The sequence below is a fragment of the Papaver somniferum genome, chromosome 2 (assembly GCF_003573695.1).
Source record: "Papaver somniferum cultivar HN1 chromosome 2, ASM357369v1, whole genome shotgun sequence".
Taxonomy (NCBI): Eukaryota; Viridiplantae; Streptophyta; class Magnoliopsida; order Ranunculales; family Papaveraceae; genus Papaver; species Papaver somniferum.
This window is the reverse complement of record NC_039359.1, coordinates 158,235,788-158,254,610: the sequence shown is the minus strand read 5'-3', so window position 1 is coordinate 158,254,610 and position 18,823 is coordinate 158,235,788. Positions and strand designations below refer to the sequence as shown.

General features: G+C 36.0%; 1 protein-coding gene across 1 annotated transcript; it reads right to left on the bottom strand.

Moving 5' to 3' along the window:
• Positions 1 to 695: 695 nt before the first annotated feature.
• LOC113349554 (golgin subfamily A member 6-like protein 22) lies at positions 696 to 7,418 on the bottom strand. Its single transcript, XM_026593524.1, has 4 exons — positions 6,082 to 7,418; positions 3,880 to 4,530; positions 2,339 to 3,004; positions 696 to 1,422 (listed from the first exon to the last, which is right to left on the bottom strand). Exons 1-4 carry the CDS (start codon positions 7,120 to 7,122, stop codon positions 832 to 834), a joined length of 2,949 nt encoding a protein of 982 aa, XP_026449309.1. The 5' UTR covers positions 7,123 to 7,418; the 3' UTR covers positions 696 to 831.
• Between the last annotated feature and the right edge of the window lie 11,405 nt (positions 7,419 to 18,823).

Sequence of the window (18,823 nt, the reverse complement as noted above, 5' to 3'; positions counted from 1 at the left end):
TCCCATACAAATATTCTAGATAAACATATTAGACACCAGAAAGTTACTTCCTACACTCTGTATTCGTCTTGTAAACATGTATGAGGCAAGTAACCGATACACACATAATTTTTGTTTTAGAAAGAATAAACCAAGCTTACATGAAGCTAACATGCTAAGGAGAGGCAGGAATAAACAAAATGGCTAGGTAGATTGTGTAATCTAAGTTGTAAATTTGGATAATCTACAGCATATATCATTCATTAACTGAACAAAGGAATACTAAATAGTGAGCTATCATATACCTGCAACAGTTCAGGAGTTTCTGCATCATGCTTGATAACAAGCTTCTTCTTAAGCCTTTTGGCATTCTTCAACTCGTCGACCGTATCTGAAGGAACATTCTTCACCAAAGGGGTATCAGCAATCTCTTTTACTTCCTTGCCGTTATCCATCTCATCCATCTTTGCACTACCTTGCACTTCCTCTATTTTTTTCTTTGCCTTTTTTAAAACCTTCTTAGGCTTTTTGACTTTATGAGACTCTTGCACCTTATCTAAAACAACTTCCCTCATGAGCAGACTTGCTTGACTGTCTCCTGATGCATTTTCAGCCATAGGAATAACAACAATCTCCTCTTCCTCCTTAGACTTATCCTCTTTTTCCTTCTTCCCAGCATCACCTAGCACTTCCTCTGATTTTTTCTTGGACTTTTTCAAAACCTTCTTTGGCTTTTTGATTTTCTTAAAATCTTCCCCTGTATCTAAAGTTATTTTCCTCTTAAGCGCACTTACTTGACTACCTTCTAATACTCTCCCGCCCATAGGGACAGCAACAATCTCTTTTTCTTCCTCACACTTCTTCATCAAATTCTGTATTTGGATGACATCTTTTCTCCTTTATTGCAGTACCCTCTTTTTCCTTCTTCCCAGCATCACCTAGCACTTCCTCTGATTTTTTCTTGGACTTTTTCAAAACCTTCTTTGGCTTTTTGATTTTCTTAAAATCTTCCCCTGTATCTAAAGTTATTTCCCTCTTAAGCGCACTTACTTGACTACCTTCTAATACTATCCCGCCCATAGGGACAGCAACAATCTCTTTTTCTTCCTCACACTTATCCTTCTCTTCTTCATCAAATTCTGTATTTGGATGACATCTATTCTCCTTTATTGCAGTACCCCCTTGCAGTTCCTCCACTTTTTTCTTTGACCTTTTCAGAATCTTCCTAGGCTTTTTGGCTGTCTTCGATTCTTCTCCCTTCTCCAACTCTTCTTCTTGTTCCACAAGATCACTTGATGAAGCTTTCTTCTTTAGTTTGCCAACTTGATTCTTGTCAACAACTTCTGCTACCTTTGGCAGAGGCGCTACACTCTCTGAAGCCGTTTCTGGACAGAAAGTTACTTCTTCGCTTTGTGAGTCCTCATTGGCACGCATATTGGATACCTGGAAATCAAAAATCAAATTTTAAGTATATAAGAACCTCTACTGAGGGAAGGAAAATAAACCCCGATTTATGTAGATATAAATAATAGAGAAATAAGTTTGATTAAGTAATCAAAAGACAACGGTGATCTATCAGCAAATTAACAGTATTCGCTCGAAACCTTTTTCTAGCATAAAACTAAAAGATCAAGTAAAGAACATTTAATTTCTGATAAACAGGATTTTCAAAAACTTTAAATAATTCATACGACGGATGTCAGGGTTAGACTAATCTTAATAAGATTTGATTCGTTTGAATAAGTAGCTGTTATCTATTAAAGCAATCCATAAATGAATAGTAACTAAGCATCCAGGTCACAGGAACTACAAGTCCAATTGGGTATAACAGGGATTGATCCGACACAGTTTTAAGTTATGATGACAATTTCCTCAACAATTTACCAAGTGCCAAGTCGAAAAATAAGCACAAGAGCTTCCAGCTAATAAAAAACCTATCTTGATTCTTGCCATTGCAAACTCAAAGACAGCTCTATTGCAGCCTACACACAGTACTAAACCGCCTATGACCGAAGAACAGACAGCACATACCTTTCCTAAAATGTACTTCTTTTTGTTTACAACCGAAGTCTGGTCATCCAACACAAATGTTCTGGAAAACGTATTAGACACCAGAAAACTACTTCCTACACCCTGTATTCTTCTTTTGGTCAACATGTATGAGGCAAGTAACTGTGCAAACATAATTTTCATTGTAGAGAGAATAAAACAAGCATACATGGAGCTAACATGCTAAGAAGAGGGAATAAAAAAAAGGGCCAGGTAGACTGTGTAATCTAAGTTGTAAATTTGGATAATCTACAGCATATATCATTCATTAATTGAGCAAAGGATTACTAAATAGTGAGCTATAGTATACCTGCAACAGTTCAGGAGTCTCTACATCATCCTTGTTAAAAAACTCCTTCTTAGGCCTTTTAGCAATCTTCGACTCTTCCACCATAGGAACAACAACAATCTCCTCTTCCTCCTTAGACTTATCCTCTTCTTCCTTCTTCGCAGCATCACCTTGCATTTCCTCTACTTTTTTCTTAGACTTTTTCAAAACCTTCCTAGGCTTTTTGACTTTCTTCGAATCTTCCTCCTTATCTAAAGCAACTTTCCTCTTAAGCCCACTTGCAAGATTACCTTCTAATACTTTCCCAACAATAGGGCCAACAACAATTTCTTCTTCTTCCTTAGACTTATCATTCTCTTCCTCATCATATTCTATGTTATGGTGATCTCCTTTCTCCTTCTTCGTAGCACCAACTTGTTCATTATCCACCTTTTTCTCTGACTTTCTCAAAATCTTTCTTGGCTTTCTGGCTTTCATTAATTCTTTTTCCTTCTCCAACTCTTCCTCTGATTCCGCAAGATCACTTGATGAAGCTTTCTTCTTAGGTTTACCAGCGTCATTTTCATGAACCAGCTTTGCTACCTTCGGCAGAGCTGCTACACTCTCTACCGCCCTTTCTGGACAATTTGTTACTTCTTCACTCTGTGAGTCCTCCATAACACACGTAATAGATGCCTGGTTATAAATCTAATGTAAAAGAGAGAAAATATTTCAGACCAACTTTAAAGAATATAATAACCTAAACTGAGATAAGAAGAATACACCCACCCTTATGAAAGTCATTGAAAAATATGTTTTATCAAGTATTTAAGCTACAGAGGTATCTACTACAGTATCCGCTCAAAACTATTTTGAGCATAAAGCTAAATGTAATCAACAGGAGAACATTCAATTTATAATAAAACGAGATTTGTTATAACTTCAAATCATTCATAAGAAGACGGATGCGATGATTAGACTAATCATCAAACACCATTCTGTGAAATAAAAAGAGTCCACATGAGAGCTGAGCGGTCCACAGCCTTTCATTATGAGAGTAACAGACATTAGATTTAATAAGTAGCAGGTTATCTATTAAAGTTATCCTGGATGCAAACATAGTAGCTGAGCATCAAGCATCTACAAATCCATGGATGACACCTATACCACAGAGAATGACCGATGGAATTTTTATTTCAGCTGCCAATTTCTTCAACAATTTACCAGGTGGAAAGTCCTCGTGTTTCCTTTCCAGCCTAACCCAACTTGTTTGAGAGTAAAGGCTTCGAAGAAGATTCAAACAAGCAGATATCATGAATACAAACCGATTAGACGCCAGAAAATGACTTCCTTACCCAGTTTTTTTATTCTAGTCAACATGTAAGAGGCAATTAACCGATACACATAATTTTCATTTAGAGAGAATAAAACAAGCATCCATGAAGCTAACATGCTAAGAAGAGGGAATAAACAAAAGGGCCAGGTAGACTGTAATTTAAGTTGTATATTCGGATAATCTACAGCATATATCATTCATTAACTGAACTGAATAAAGGAATAATAAATAGTGAGCTATGGTATACCTGCAACAGTTCAGGAGTTTCTGCATCATCCTTGTTCACAAACTTCTTCTTAGACCTTTTGCCATTCTTCGATTCTTTCACCATGGGAACAACAACAATCCCCTCTTCCTCCTTAGACTTATCCTCTTCTTCCTTCTTTGCAGCATCACCTTGCACTTCCTCCACTTTTTCCTTAGACTTTTTCAAAACCTTCCTAGGCTTTTTGACTTTCTTCGGATATTCCTCCTTATCTAAAGTAACTTTCCTCTTAAGCCCACTTGCAAGACTACCTTCTACAATAGGGACAACAACAGTTTCTTCTTCTTCCTTGGACTTATCCTTCTTTTCCTCGTCAAATTCTATGTTATGGTGACCTTCTTTCTCTTTCGCAGCACCACCTTGTACTTTATCCACCTTTTTCTCTGACGTTTTCAAAATCTTCCTAGGCTTTCTGGCTTTCATTGGTTCTTTTTCCTTATCCAACTCTTCCTCTGATTCCACAAGATCACTTAACGAAGCTTTCTTCTTAGGTTTGCCAGCGTCATTTTCGTCAACCAGTTTTGCTACCTCTGGTAGAGCTCCTACACTCTCTGTCTCCCTTTCTTTTAAAATTGTTACTTCTTCACTCTGTGAGTCCCCCATGACACGCCCAATAGATGGCTGGTTATAAATCTAATGTAAAAGAGAGAAAATATTTCAGACAAACTTTAAAGAATATAAGAACCTAAACTGATAGAAGAGGAATACACCCACATTTATGAAAGTCACAGAAAGATATGTTTGATTAAGTAATTAAAATACAGCAGTAATCAACTACCATTATCCGCTGAAAACTCTTCCGAGCATAAAATTAAATGTAATCAACAGGAGAACATTCATTTTGCAATAAAACAAGACTTGTTATAACTCTAAATCATTCATAAGATGGATGCCATGGTTAGACTAATCGCCAAACACGATTCTATGAAATAAAAAGAGTCCACATGGGAGGTTAGCGGTCCACAGCCTTTTATTGTGAGAGTAATATTGTTGTTATCCCTGGATGCAAACATAGTAGCTATGTGTTCAACATCTACAAATCCATGGATGGCACCTATACCACGGAGAATGATCGAATGGAATTTTGATTTAAGCTACCAATTTCCTCCTCAACAATTTACCAAGTGAGAGAGGTCCTCGCATTTACTTTCTAGCCTACCCCAACTAGTTTGGGACTAACGGCTTTGATGAAGATTCAAACAAGCATCTCTCGTGATTACTAAGTCATATCTTGATTATTGTCATTGCAAACAAACACAAAGAGAGCTTGATTACAGCCTACTCACAGTACTGAACTTCTTCAAACTAGAATAACAAACTTGGTAAAGTTATCCCTGTGTGCAAACATAGTAGTTATGTGTTCAACATCTACAAATCCATGGATGGCACCTATACCACGGAGAATGATCGAATGGAATTTTGATTTAAGCTACCAATTTCCTCCTCAACAATTTACCAAGTGAGAGAGGTCCTCGCATTTACTTTCTAGCCTACCCCAACTAGTTTGGGACTAACGGCTTTGAAGAAGATTCAAACAAGCATCTCTCGTGATTACTAAGTCATATCTTGATTATTGTCATTGCAAACAAACACAAAGAGAGCTTGATTACAGCCTACTCACAATACTGAACTTCTTCAAACTAGAATAACAAACTTGGTAAAGTTATCCCTGTATGCAAACATAGTAGCTAAGCGTTCAACATCTACAAATCCATGGATGGCACCTATACACAGAGAATGATCGAATGGAGTTTTGATTTAAGCTACCAAATTCCTCCTCAACAATTTACCAAGTGGAAAGTCCTCGTGTTCCCTTTCTACCCTACCCAACTTGTTTGGGACTAAAGGCTTTGAAGAAGATTCAAACAAGCACCTATATTATTACTATGTCTTATCTTGATTCTTGTATTGCAAACACAAAGAGAGGCTGATGACAGCCTACTCACAGTACTGAAGTTCTTAAAATTGGGATAACAAACTAAACACATACCGTTCCTAATTTGCACTTTTATTTTTACAAACAAAATTTGGTCTCCATATAAATATTCTAGATAAACTAGTACAACCTACACAATGTATTATTCTTGTTGTCAACATGTACTAAGTTTTCAATTCAGATAATCATCGACGTCAGATTTCAAGTCAGTAAGTGAAGGAATAGTAAATAGTTAAGTATGGTAATACCTGCAACAGCTCAGGAGCTTCTACTTTATACGGCATCACAAACTTCTTCAAGAACATCTCCTCCCTGATAGTTAAAACTCCCCCCAGCCTACCGTCATGCTTGATCAAACCTTTGGAGATTAAAATTTTGTGAACAGAAATCCTTGGTATAATTCTCTTCTCCAAGCTATAACTAAAAACTCCTAGATGCTTAAGAAAACTCGATATACTATAACCCATCTGAGTCACAAGGTAATCAAGTATAGACTCAATTTTGGCGACAGATCTCGACATAAATCCAGGATATTTCATAACTGCATCCTGAAGTTGGTCTTCCGGCCAACCCCATTTCCTGAGTACATTCATTTTAGCTTCCAACGTAGTTTTCGAGCAAAATACCAACATTCTAATCCAACTAACAAATCCAGATGGAGTTTTATGTGAATCAACACCCATATCTTTAACATCTTGTACACGCTCTTTAAATTTATCAGTGCTAATCAAACATACCTTTGGTAATTGAGTCAAAAAATTCAATATAATCCTTTCTGGGATACCTTCATCTCTCAAAACCTGTACATTGCCGGATATCCTTTCCTGAATTAATTCTACTTGTAAACACCTCATATCGTTAAATGTGTTTCCGATGACCTTAAATGTGTCTCTATCGGTACCAACGATGCTCCTGATGAAATCGAACAACGGAATGATTTTGCCCTTCAACCCTCTGATTAGGATTTCTGGGCTACTTGTTAAGTACTTGACAAATTCAACACTAGAGATCTCTTTCGACATGAAATAATCGAGTTTTTGTTCGAGATGACCACATCTACCAGGTTCAAGAAATCCTGGTGTCTTGATGATGATTTTGGAGATATGGGGTTTAGTGAATCCGTGTGATTCAAGTGTGGTTACTATGGTCTCTAGATATGATGTGGTGGTTGTCAATGGTAATTTCTTACGAATACTCACAGCTCGATCTTCTGATAATCCACACGAATTGATGAGGTATGACACTACCGGTGATGATGAAGATGAAGAAGGAGAGGTGTCGGGATCCATGGAGGAGGAACAGAGTTGCTGCGCTTACGGTGGAGGAAATTAGGGTTTTAGTGAGGATTTGGGAACATTCTTCGCTCGGCTCCAGATTTGAGAGTCTAAGTTGGTTAATGTACACGGGGCTTTAGATGTGGTATGACGGATTATTTTCACAAGGCACTATGGTGAGCCTAGGCTGAGCTTGATTTATGGTTTTTGGCTTGGAGGTGTGGCAGCGAACCGAACCATGTGCAGCCCATGGTTATTGTGCGGGAATCCAATTTTCACCAAATTACATAAGCGTTCCTCTTTTCTAAAAAGATTTTTGACTCCAAAAAAAAAAAAAGTGAGCAAAATTATCATGTCTCGGTTTGAAAGGTGTTTCAGGTGGAATTTTTGTACGACATTATAAAGGTTTCTTCTCTCGGAGGTAGTTGCATTGCATCTTTTCAATTATGATTTGCATCCTCAAACGAATCAAAGGTTAATAACTCTAGTTGTAAGATTTCAAATGCAATTTTTTTTTTGTAATCATGATATTTGTGATCGTAAGTTGAATAATTGCACTGTATACAACTCGGTTATAATCATTTGAACATAAAGGCAGTTGCTAGTTATGTGAAGTATTGTGATGAACAGTTGTGGTGTTGAATTTGAATGCACTTAATTGGAATTAAAATTCTTCTTGTAAGGTAAAATGAAGCTTATGCGTGGGTATTTGAGAGCAACTTACGAGATCAATTTTAATTCAGCGAGTGATGATGAAGAAGAAGAATCTCATATACTCGAGCGACTGTTAAAATTGGAATCTTGTAAACACAAGATTCATTAACCGATGGCTAAGGAAATACAAACACACCAACGACTTAATCGTAATCGAAATACACATAACGATCAAATGATGTACAGTAATTCTACCTCCGAAGTAACTTAAATTCCAATACAATTTAAAAATGTCTAGTTATGAACCAAAATTTATTCATAAAAAATTTAAGAGAAATTCTTAAGATTTGTTCTAAACTGATTATCACTGGAAAGTGAAGTACTTCATAATTTAAGATCGGTTTATTCCACACATTGTTTTAGTAGCATTTTGAAGTTATAATTGTTAAGTTGGTCCCAATTACTTGTTGAGAACCTTGTACCAATTAACATTATGTTGATATACTAATGTTAATGGTGATTTTTCGACCGATGGAAAAGGACTATTTAGAAATCAGGGGAAAACTCCCATGCCGCAAAAACGATAGGCTAGTTCGAGGATGATTTCATAAATCTAGATATACTCTAGCCTCATGAGTACAGTCAGCTATCAACTTATATGAAGAGGAAATTGATCTTAAATATAATATATAATTTAGTCAAGATAAGCTCAAACTCCAGCAAGGATTAGGTTCAAGACGATGTTTGAATTAAAAAAAAAAAAAAATAATCTTAAGCCAGAGAGGCTCGGCGGGCCTAAGAGAAAGGTCTCAGTCGTCCTGAAGCTTCTGTCACTTCGAGAAAAAGAGCCTTCATAGCTCAACTCTAAGGATAATATCCTCGGTAGCTACACTTCGAGGCGAAGAGTCACACCACTCGTAGGTGAAGAGTCTCTGTCACTCCGCTTCGAGGCTAAGAACCTTCATCGCTCCGCTCTGAGGCGAAGAGCCTCCGTCGTTCTAATATGGAAAGCCTTTGTCATTTAGAGGATCGATTCCTCTGTTATGATCGTTCTTGGTCAGTATCTTAACCTATGTCACTTTGAATCTCTCGTCCAACCCAAGAATCTTTAACGTCGAGTCTTTGCGATGCAGTAGTATGAAACTTCACTAGGTGTGCCAAGCCTTTATCGTAGTCCTCTTTAGGCCAGGTTTTTCCAAAGCACCTCTTCAGGCCCCTCTTTGCCAAAGCGCCTCTTCAGGCCCGACCATGTTTTGTCCCCCCCATAGACGAATAGACGTACTTATCTCGCCATATACTAACGTCCTTGAAAATGAGAAGGTACCAAGTATGCCGCCAACTTTTTTGTTCAGAAATATGTAAGGACAAACTTGTCACAATCAGTAGTAAATATTTGATACCTGATATGTAAACGAGTTTACTTGAACGATATTAAAAATCAATATCCAAGAATCACCTAATATGTACTGAAGTATATCTGAACCCAGTTCCAACAAGAGCATGTCTTGTAATCGATGTTTCAGGATATGAATTATCAAAATAAATCTTGTAGGTTCATCACAGTCTTTTAGGCTTAAAACCCGTCTAGGTTGATTAACGTACTAGGTGTGATATTTCTATTATAAAGATAAACAACTTAAATAATACACAAGACACTAGAAATTTGTTTAACGAGGATAACTGCAATGTGCATAATAACCCCGAGACCAGTCCAGAACTTGAACACCATAATGTATTAAGCCACTATAGACACTATCCAACTATCATACCTTGGACAGGAATGTAATTGAGATCTAATCGACCCTATGAGCTTCAATTTTGATCCTTTAAATCTCTTGGATCTTGCATGACCCTAAGCAATACGATTCAATAGCTGACTTCCTTTACAGGCCTAGGTGTTGACTTTTGATTATTCAGCCTCTAGCATAAATCTCATTTGATTCCTTCAGAAATATATTCGATAAAGTTAATAGAATTATATGCTTATGAGGGATCTTCAAGGAAAGAAGATATCAAGCAAACTCAATAATTATGATAACTTACTATCTTCAAAAGTTATAGAGATTCCTAATCGATTTCACCTCACAAGAACAATATAAAGAAATCAAACTAGAAGTGATTTAGATATTTATCTTGTGGAATCACAAAGTCTGAGACGAAGAGTACTTTTTGATTTATATCTATCGTTTTCCTAATCTATAGTATCAATAAGAACAAGATTTGGATAATAAGGATCTTTCATGTAAAATGTAGTCTGACCCGGCTTCACGAATCCCTGCATGAAGTCTTTCAAAGTTGTAAGATAATATAGTTTCACCATAAGAAACCTAGGTTTTGGAGGATGGTGTAGTCGCAACTAGAACACGAAAATGCCAGGATTAAGATTCTAATATGTAAGTCATAACTATATTTATATTGATGAACAAAGCGTGGTAGCTTACAAATAAAGCTAAGTTCATGGACTAGTTTCAGTGTTAACGACATACTTTGTCATTGAGCAAGCTTAACTTCTCCATATATATTGATCATGTAAACATGTGAGGTCATATGATCAGAGAAATTAATTGTGCAGTTAAACGTTTATGATGACCTTAAATGTGTCTCTATCGGTACCAACAATGCTCATGACGAAATAAAATAACATAATGATTTGTTTTTTTAACCCTCTAAGTGGAATTTTTGGTCTACTTGATATGACATTGAAAATTTCAAGACTAGAGATCTCTAAGTAATCGAGTTTTCGTTCAAGAAAACCACATCAAGCAGGTAAAAGAATCTGTGGAGCCTTAATGATCATATTGGAGACATAGGGTTTAGTGAATTTGTGTGTTTAAAGTGAGGCGACAATAGTCTCTAGCCATGATGTAGTTATAAAATTTAATCTCTCACAAATACTCACAGCTTTATCTTCTGATAATCCACAAAAATTCATAATGTATGACACTATCGATGATGACGAAGAAGAAGGGAGAAGGATAAGAAGAGGTGTTGGGATCCATGAAGAATGAATAAAGCAGTAGCACTTACAGTAAAAGAAAATAGGGTTTTAGTGAGGATTTGGGTAAGTCTTTAGATATGTTATGAGTAAAACCTGTATCACGGTTATGAGGTTTCTTTAATTTAAAAAACAAAGGTTTTTCAAGTTAGCTTGTATTCTAGTTAGACCGTTTTTCTCCTTCCAAGGATGATTAGAGAAAGCATTATGGTGAACCTATGGCTGAGGAAAATATATGGTTTCTCTGGCTTAGCCTAGGGAGGGGGGAAAACAACCACTATGACGCCAGGCTATTTGGGGGCAGAAATCTAGTTTTCACCCAAATTAAATAAGTGGAAACTCGATTTCCACAAAGCCAAATCTTGACTTTGACTCCGCGAAGACTGAGGTTCCGGCCTGGAGGACTATGAAAGTATATAGAAAAAAAATGCACATTTTCCTTCATTTCTTGGTTTCTTATATATCTTCTTCTCACTACGAGGAAAGTACTTTATATTGCAAGACCAACTAATAGTACGAAGTACGAACCCATAAATTTGGTCCAAGCATATTCTACACTTTGTGTCAGTAGAATTATGAAGTTGTAACTGTTAATATCGTTTGAGCTTAATTGTAAAGTTAAAATTGGTAATCTGGTATGATATTGTACGACACCTTATACTTTGAAAATGTTACTTACAGTGGATGACGCAAATTGTTGGGTATCTTAACTTTTCTTTCCCAAGGTTGAATACTTTGCATCTCCGTAGAAGTTCGAACCTTGGTTAACCAGTTTTTATATTTCGTGTTGCCTTTCTTTGATCTTTTTCTCACCTTGACTCAGGCTATGAAAATTTCTCAACAAGAGGTTACATATGTAAACATAATTCCTTTGGGGATATAAGTATTAACTAATATGAGTAAGGTATTCAATTATATTCAACACCCAAGTCACTCATCAGATAGCGAGTCCATTTCCAAACCTATAATAGTTAATCATTTATTTTGGGATTTAACGCAAAAGAACAATAATTATAAAAACATTAATTGACAGTATAAATATCTTTTTCTTTTTCATTCTTTTTTCTTTCAAAGCTACAACTGATAGGCCATTATATAGTGATATTTGATTGACAACACGACACAAACAATCAGTAATTATTGTTGTTGTTGTTACCTAATATTAGATGGGATTGGATGACGAGGATGAAATGGTCTATTATTTTTCTTGGTTACATGCGGGTTTGGAAATTTCTTGTAGTTCCATGAATTTCTTTTTCCTCATTAGTCGCTCTTCAGGGAGGTCAGAGTTATAACCAGCAAGTTCCAATAATTCATTGGAGTTCATTGTTTTTTTGAGTACTTCATTGCATCGAGGGAAAGAACGCATTGCAAGCTTAACTGTGCTCCACAAAACACACAAAATTTAGTTATGATATGGTAGGAAATTGTTGCGAACTTACTAAATTTATGTTTCCATATTGATGCAATTGTGGTAAGCTAATTAGTTAGGGAGGAAGAGCCATGCAAAGGACTGAGTAGATCAAGCCTATAATTTGAAGAGCGTCCTGGGGAATCAGAAGAAAACAATGTATGATCGTGGAACAACAAGTGAGATACTTGTGTCCCGTTGTGGTGCACTTTAAATCCTTCACATGGACCATGCTCTTCTAGTTTAAGAATTATCTTACAAGGTGCCTCCAAAATCAAAGTGTTGTCTTAATCCCCTTGAGTTTTTAAACATATATAGAGAAGGAGAAGTAGAGACACACACATGAATCCATCTACGTCACTTGATACAAAATCTTATATTTCTCATCACTGTATGATTTATCTAATAATACCCAACTGACCTTATTATATGCGTTCTCTACATCCAGTTTGAACACCCATCCAGACTCATTTTTCTTGATTCTCGAGTCAATACACTCGTTTGTCACGAGTATACCATCAAAAATATACCTTTTTGCAACAAACGTCATTTGGGTTTCGCAGATCAAATTTGGCATAAATTTCTTCAATATTTATAGGGCGTGAGTAACAAATTTGTAGGACGTGTTGATTAAACTTATTGGACGAAAATCCTTGACATCTTCAATTTTGTCACTTTATAATGAGAGTACGTGATAAAAGTATTATTGGCTCCCAATCCATAAAGTTTTCATCTTAAAAAATATTTTAATAGTTTAATATAATCCTCCCTGATGATATTCAAGAAATTGGCATAAAACTTCACCGGGACCCATCCAGTCCAAGTGTTCAATTATGTTTCATAAATCTCTTTAATTGTTGTTGTGATTTCTTCGACACTTTCAATCCATGTTCATCTTAATCATGCCCTCTTGTCCAAGACTTCTTGGAGATTATGTACTGTTGAGTACAATGTGGACTTCTCTATGCAAGTTAAGTACTTCAAGAATGTATCTCATTTTCATTGCTTCAAGAAAAATGATTCTACTTGGAGATAGAAAATTATCAGAAATGAATTTGATTTTATAAAAAAAAGCTCAGTTTTTGGCCTCTTGGTGATGGTAAAAAAATCTTAATATGGAAGGATAAGTGGGTTGCAGTCTTAGATGGAGTTCCAATTCCTTTTACCGCAACCTCTAATTATCAAGAAGTAACTCATATTTATGACAATTGCTGGAAATCTGATCTCATCAACAATATTTTTGACAACAACATTGCTTCTCTTATTCTGAACATGAGAATCCTTATGAGAAGCAAGGATAAGCTAGTGTGGATTCTAACGAAAAATGGAGTTTTTACAGTGAAGTATGCTTATCATGCTATATATAATCAGAAGTTTCATCAAGAGGTAGATATGTCACGAACTTCATAGAATTCCCTTTAGAAGAAGGTTTGGTCAATCAATGCCACTACAAGAGGTAAGCTCTTTATCTGGAGGCGTATGAAAGATATTTTCCCACTTAAGGAAAGACTAAATACGAATTTCAGACAAGAAGATATTAAGTGTAACAGATGAAAAACTGTTGATGAAACTGGCCTGTATTTGCTTTTGTATAACACAATTGCTAGGGAAATCTGGTTCAACATTATTGGATATAGATCCAGTGAAGGACAATGTACTAGTATGAAATATTAGATCTTAAGCTGGTTTGCAGCTGATGACACTATGTTTAGCAGAATAGCTGTTATTTCTTGGCACATATGGAATTGCAGATCGATGTGATTTGGTCTTCAAAAATAAACTCAGGTCCATACACCAACTTACAAATAAGATTAACCATTTTCTTAATAGCTCTGCTAGTGTTACCAGGGACACTCATAAAGTAAATCTCTACTCCTATAATGCCTAAATGGTCACCCCTTTGGATGACTTTGTTAATATTATTTGTGACACTTCTTATTGTTCTATTATTAAAAATGGTGGTTATGGCCTAATAATAAGAAATTGTGCAGGTAGACATCTAGCTTCAAAATCTTTCCGTGATGCTCCCGGCTCTGAATTTTTGGAGTGTGTAGCTGTTTTGGAGACTGTGGAGTGGGCTATATGTTTTGGAGACTGTGGAGTGGGCTATATGTTAGAGCATTGCTCGGTCGAACTCGCATGTGTTTCTATATCAAGCATGTTTATCAATATTAGTGATCAAAACTATATGTATTGATTTCTAGTATACTTATGACTAAGTCTCGGTCTAGGATAGTTAGGAATAGTTGAGCTCCAGACTCCATGACGATTATCTTGAAAAGACGAAGAACTACTCAAGGAACCGGTGGAACTTCATCCAACTAAAAGGTATGTGGAGACTGGAACTCATCTTGTCACTCAAAAGTCTATCTACTCTATCTCCTACTCTTGAGACAACATTCGTATAAGTATGATAGTTTTCATGCATACACACTTGCTATTTCGAGCTGAGTTTACTCGCCTATATTTTTCTCGAAATACGTGTTGATAAGATTTTACTTTAACCATCTTCATCTTTACCCATGACGAAAGTCATGATGACGTTTCAATTTTGAAAATAGATTTGATGATGATAGTCGATTCTTTATGTCTGACGACTGTTATAACATCTATGTAACCATCTTGAAGAAGAATGTTTCAATGATTGAAATTTAGAGTTGAGAATATGTAACCATCTATGGATGTAAACATTTAGTGTGTTCGCACATTTTTGTATAAATCCATGTGTCGGAAACCAAGTGTGTGCATATGTGTGCACGCGGTATTGGTTAAGGAGACAGGTTGGGTATGCGTACCCGTACGCATACTGGTAGAAGTTCACGTCTGTGAAATTATGCCGGGTTTGAAGTTTACGAACTCAAAAACCAGTCACCTTAGGTACGCGTACTGGCGGAAATTTTTCACCCGAAAAAGTCTATTGAGTTTGGAAACTGAAACCAACTCAAAATCCGGTATCTAAGGTATGCATACCCGTACGCGTACCCAAGCTGGTTATTTTTCAAATCGTTAGTTCATGGACTTAAACAATAAATTATAAGGAATGAAATCTTTGCAAACCGTGGGTATATTGTTCATGAATTGATTCAAATAAATCAAACCGATTTTGTTTCAATTGTGTCTATGTATAAAGACCTAAGCAATTGAACAACTCTTGAACTAGTTCTTATGAGTCATTTGAACTAGTTATGATAAAGATGAATACGTTTGATATGAAATCACTCATATGGCTAACCATTGGAAAACCATTTGTGAACCAACCAATGTACACGTTTAGGTACGGTTACTCAAACCTAAATGAATACATATCATTTGTGTGTGACAAACTAAGTTTCGATCTAACGGTTCAAAGATGTTAGCTTGGATAAATCAGGTTTTTCATCTAACGGTGAATATTGAATGCTTTGTTACCAAGGTAACTTGGATTGTAAACCCTAATTTGAAAACTATATAAGGAGGTATCTAACAACTGTGCAAAACTAATCCCCACATCTCCTGTGTGATACTAGTTGGTTTTCTAGAGTCGATTCTCCTTTATTCGTAGGTTTCTTCTTGAGACCCTGTCGATTAATGACTGGAAGATTTCATTGGGATTATGAAGCCACACGAAACTACTTCTCTTGTAGTTGAACAATCTGATCTTGCCATTTTCTATCGTACGATTTCAATTGGAATAATTGACTTGAGGTTATATCTCCGATATAGCAAGATAAAAACAAATCACAAACATCTCTGTCTCATCGTTTGTGATTCCGCAATATCTAGTTTCGCTACCATACGATTTAGATTATTGTGAGGTGATTGATAATACTAGGCTATTCTTCGGGAATACAAGTCCGGTTTATCAATTGGTTCTTGTTCACCTTGATTTTTATCAAAAGTTAGAAAAAACTTTTAGGTTTATCTGTGGGAGACATATTTATCTATCTTTGTAGACTTTTCTGTGTGATACAGATTTGTTTATTAAAGTCTTCGACTTTGGGTCGTAGCAACTCTTGGTTGTGGGTGAGATCAGCTAAGGGAATCAAGTGCGTAGTATCCTGCTGGGATCAGAGACGTAAGGAGCGCAATTGTACCTTGAATCAGTGTGAAATTGATTAGGGTTCAACTACAGTCCAGACCAAAGTTAGTTTGTAGTAGGCTAGTGTCTGTAGCGGCTTAATACAGTGTGTTGTTCAATCTGGACTAGGTCCCGTGGTTTTTCTGCATTTGCTGTTTTCTCGTTAACAAAATTTCTGGTGTCTGTGTTATTTCTATTCCACATTATATTTTATTATATAATTGAAATATCACAGGTTGTGCATTGTATCGAACAATAGTGAAATCCAACCTTTGGTTGTTGATTGGAAATTGATTGATCCTTGGACATTGGTCTTTGGTACCGTCCAAGTTTATCATCCTTGTATTTGATAAAGACTCACAAATTCCTATTTACTTGAGTAGAAATCAAATCAAGTGAGAGAGATATTAACTCCTCGATATACTTTTCTCTAGATTGAGTCTGACTGTTTAGTTGATTCTCTAGAAAGTATATTGGAGTTAGTCCATACAGATTGCTAATAGAAATATTGGGTGAGGTTGTTAGACCCCCCGCGTTTTCACTATATCTCTTGGTTTTAAGAAGAAAGCACTGAAGACAGATTACCATTCTTTAGTCTCAACAATTTAAGGCAGAGAATCGTCTATTCCTTGGGAGTTTAGATGCATTGCTGAAGATATTCAATCTTTATTAAGTTACTTTGATAGTTGGAGATGTAAGTACACAAATAGATAAGTGTGCAAATGAATTACCTAAGTATGCCTGCAAATAGGGAGTGTCTGGTTGTTGGATTAAACCAATTTCCAATTTTTTTTGAAATCCTTTATTATGTCAGACATTGAACATTCTTCAATATAATTTTTTTTTTTTTTTGCATAAAAAAATCCATGTTCACCCCTATGCTAGGGTATAGTTGGTGTAGGGAGGTTGACATGTAAGATATAATTTCTTACTGTAAGAGAGCTTCTCTGTCGAACTCGCAAGCCTTTCTATCTCAAGCTTGTTGTCAAGTTTAGTTGCCAAAACTATAAGTCTTGATTTCTAGTCTAATTATAGCTATGTCTCAGATTAGGATAAAATATGTAGTTGAGCTTTAGACTTCACGATGTTCATCGATTGAAGACGAAGAACTACTTAGGGGAGCTTGTGGAACTTCATCAACAAAAGGTATGTGGAGACTTGAACTCATCTATAAGTCAGAAGTCTATTTCTATTCTATCTCTTATTGAGACAAAATTCGTATAACTATATAGACTTTAATTTATACACATTTGATATTTTGAGCTGAGTTTAACTCCCTTACATATTTCTCAAAATATGTGTTGGTAAGCTTTCGCTTTAACCAAGTTCATCTTTATTCTTGACGAAAGTTAAAAGATGATCATGTGAAAATCGCCTGGTAACATCTTACATGATTTGTGTGAGACAGTCATTTGATGTAGACTCAGAATGTTTCGTATTGATCTATTGATCACTTGAAAATTGCTTTGAACCTAGTAGTTTGTTTGATACAGATATTCCCATCTTCCAAGAATGTTTCAATGACTAAGATGAAGTTTAGAACGATTAACCAGTGATTGAATATAACACAGTATGCATACTTATATGCTAACTGTTGCAAGTTATTCAAAGTCCGGGAACCATAGTATGCATACTGGTTTGGAAGTTGAAGTCAGGGAACTTAGTATGCATACCCGTATGCGTACCGGCTGAGAAGTTCAAGTCCGAGAATTCAACTGAGTTTGGTCACGTATGACAGTATGCGTACCTGTTCGCATACTGGCGAACCCATACAAAGTCCGGAACTCTAAGTGTGCGTACCCATTTGCATACTTGAGTGGGTTGAGTTCTAAAATAGGTTTGTTCATGAACTAATACATTTATATATTAAGGAATGCAATATTTTGCAAACCGTGGCTATAATGTTCATGAATCGATTTTTCTTCAATTGTGTCTTCTATACTTCTATAAAAATATAAACAATTGAACAACTCCATAACTAGTTTCATTTGAGTCATTTGAACTAGTTGTGATTAAGATGAACAAGGTTGATGTGAAAGTGTTCATGTGGCTAACTGCGGCTAACTATTATTGAGCCAACTATGTGCATATGTTTGGGTATGGTTACTCATACCTAAATGAAGTCACATTTCATTTGTGTATAACAAGCTAAGTTCGATCTATTGGTTAAAAGATATTAGCTTGACTCTAATCAGGTTTTCATCTCATGGTGAATATTGAATGCTTTGTTACCAAGGTAACATTGATTGCAAATCTTGATTTGAAGACTATATAAGGGAGAAGTCTAGCAACTGGAAAACCTAATCCCTACACCTCATGTGTGATACTAGTTGCGACTAGAGTCAATTCTCCTTCAACATAGGTTTTTCCTATAACCATTATAGGTTAACGACTTAAAGACTTCCTTGGGATTCTGAAGCCAGACCCAACTATTTTATCTATAGTTTCGTGTTCTGATCTTACTTTGTTCTATCGTATTGAGTACTATCTTCTCTAAGATTTGCTCGAGATTTAATCTCCATAGGTAAGATAAAAAGTAGTCACAAACATCTTCGTCCCATCGTTAATGATTCGACAATATCTTGTTTCTCTTCCATAC

Coding starts and splice junctions, on each gene's coding strand:
- LOC113349554 (XM_026593524.1), bottom strand. CDS start 7,122: ATGGATCCCGACACCTCTCCTTCTTCATCTTCATCATCACCGGTAGTG. Junction 4,531..6,081: donor AAGCTCCTGAGCTGTTGCAG/GTATTACCATAC, acceptor CTTTTACATTAG/ATTTATAACCAGCCATCTAT. Junction 3,005..3,879: donor AAACTCCTGAACTGTTGCAG/GTATACCATAGC, acceptor CTTTTACATTAG/ATTTATAACCAGGCATCTAT.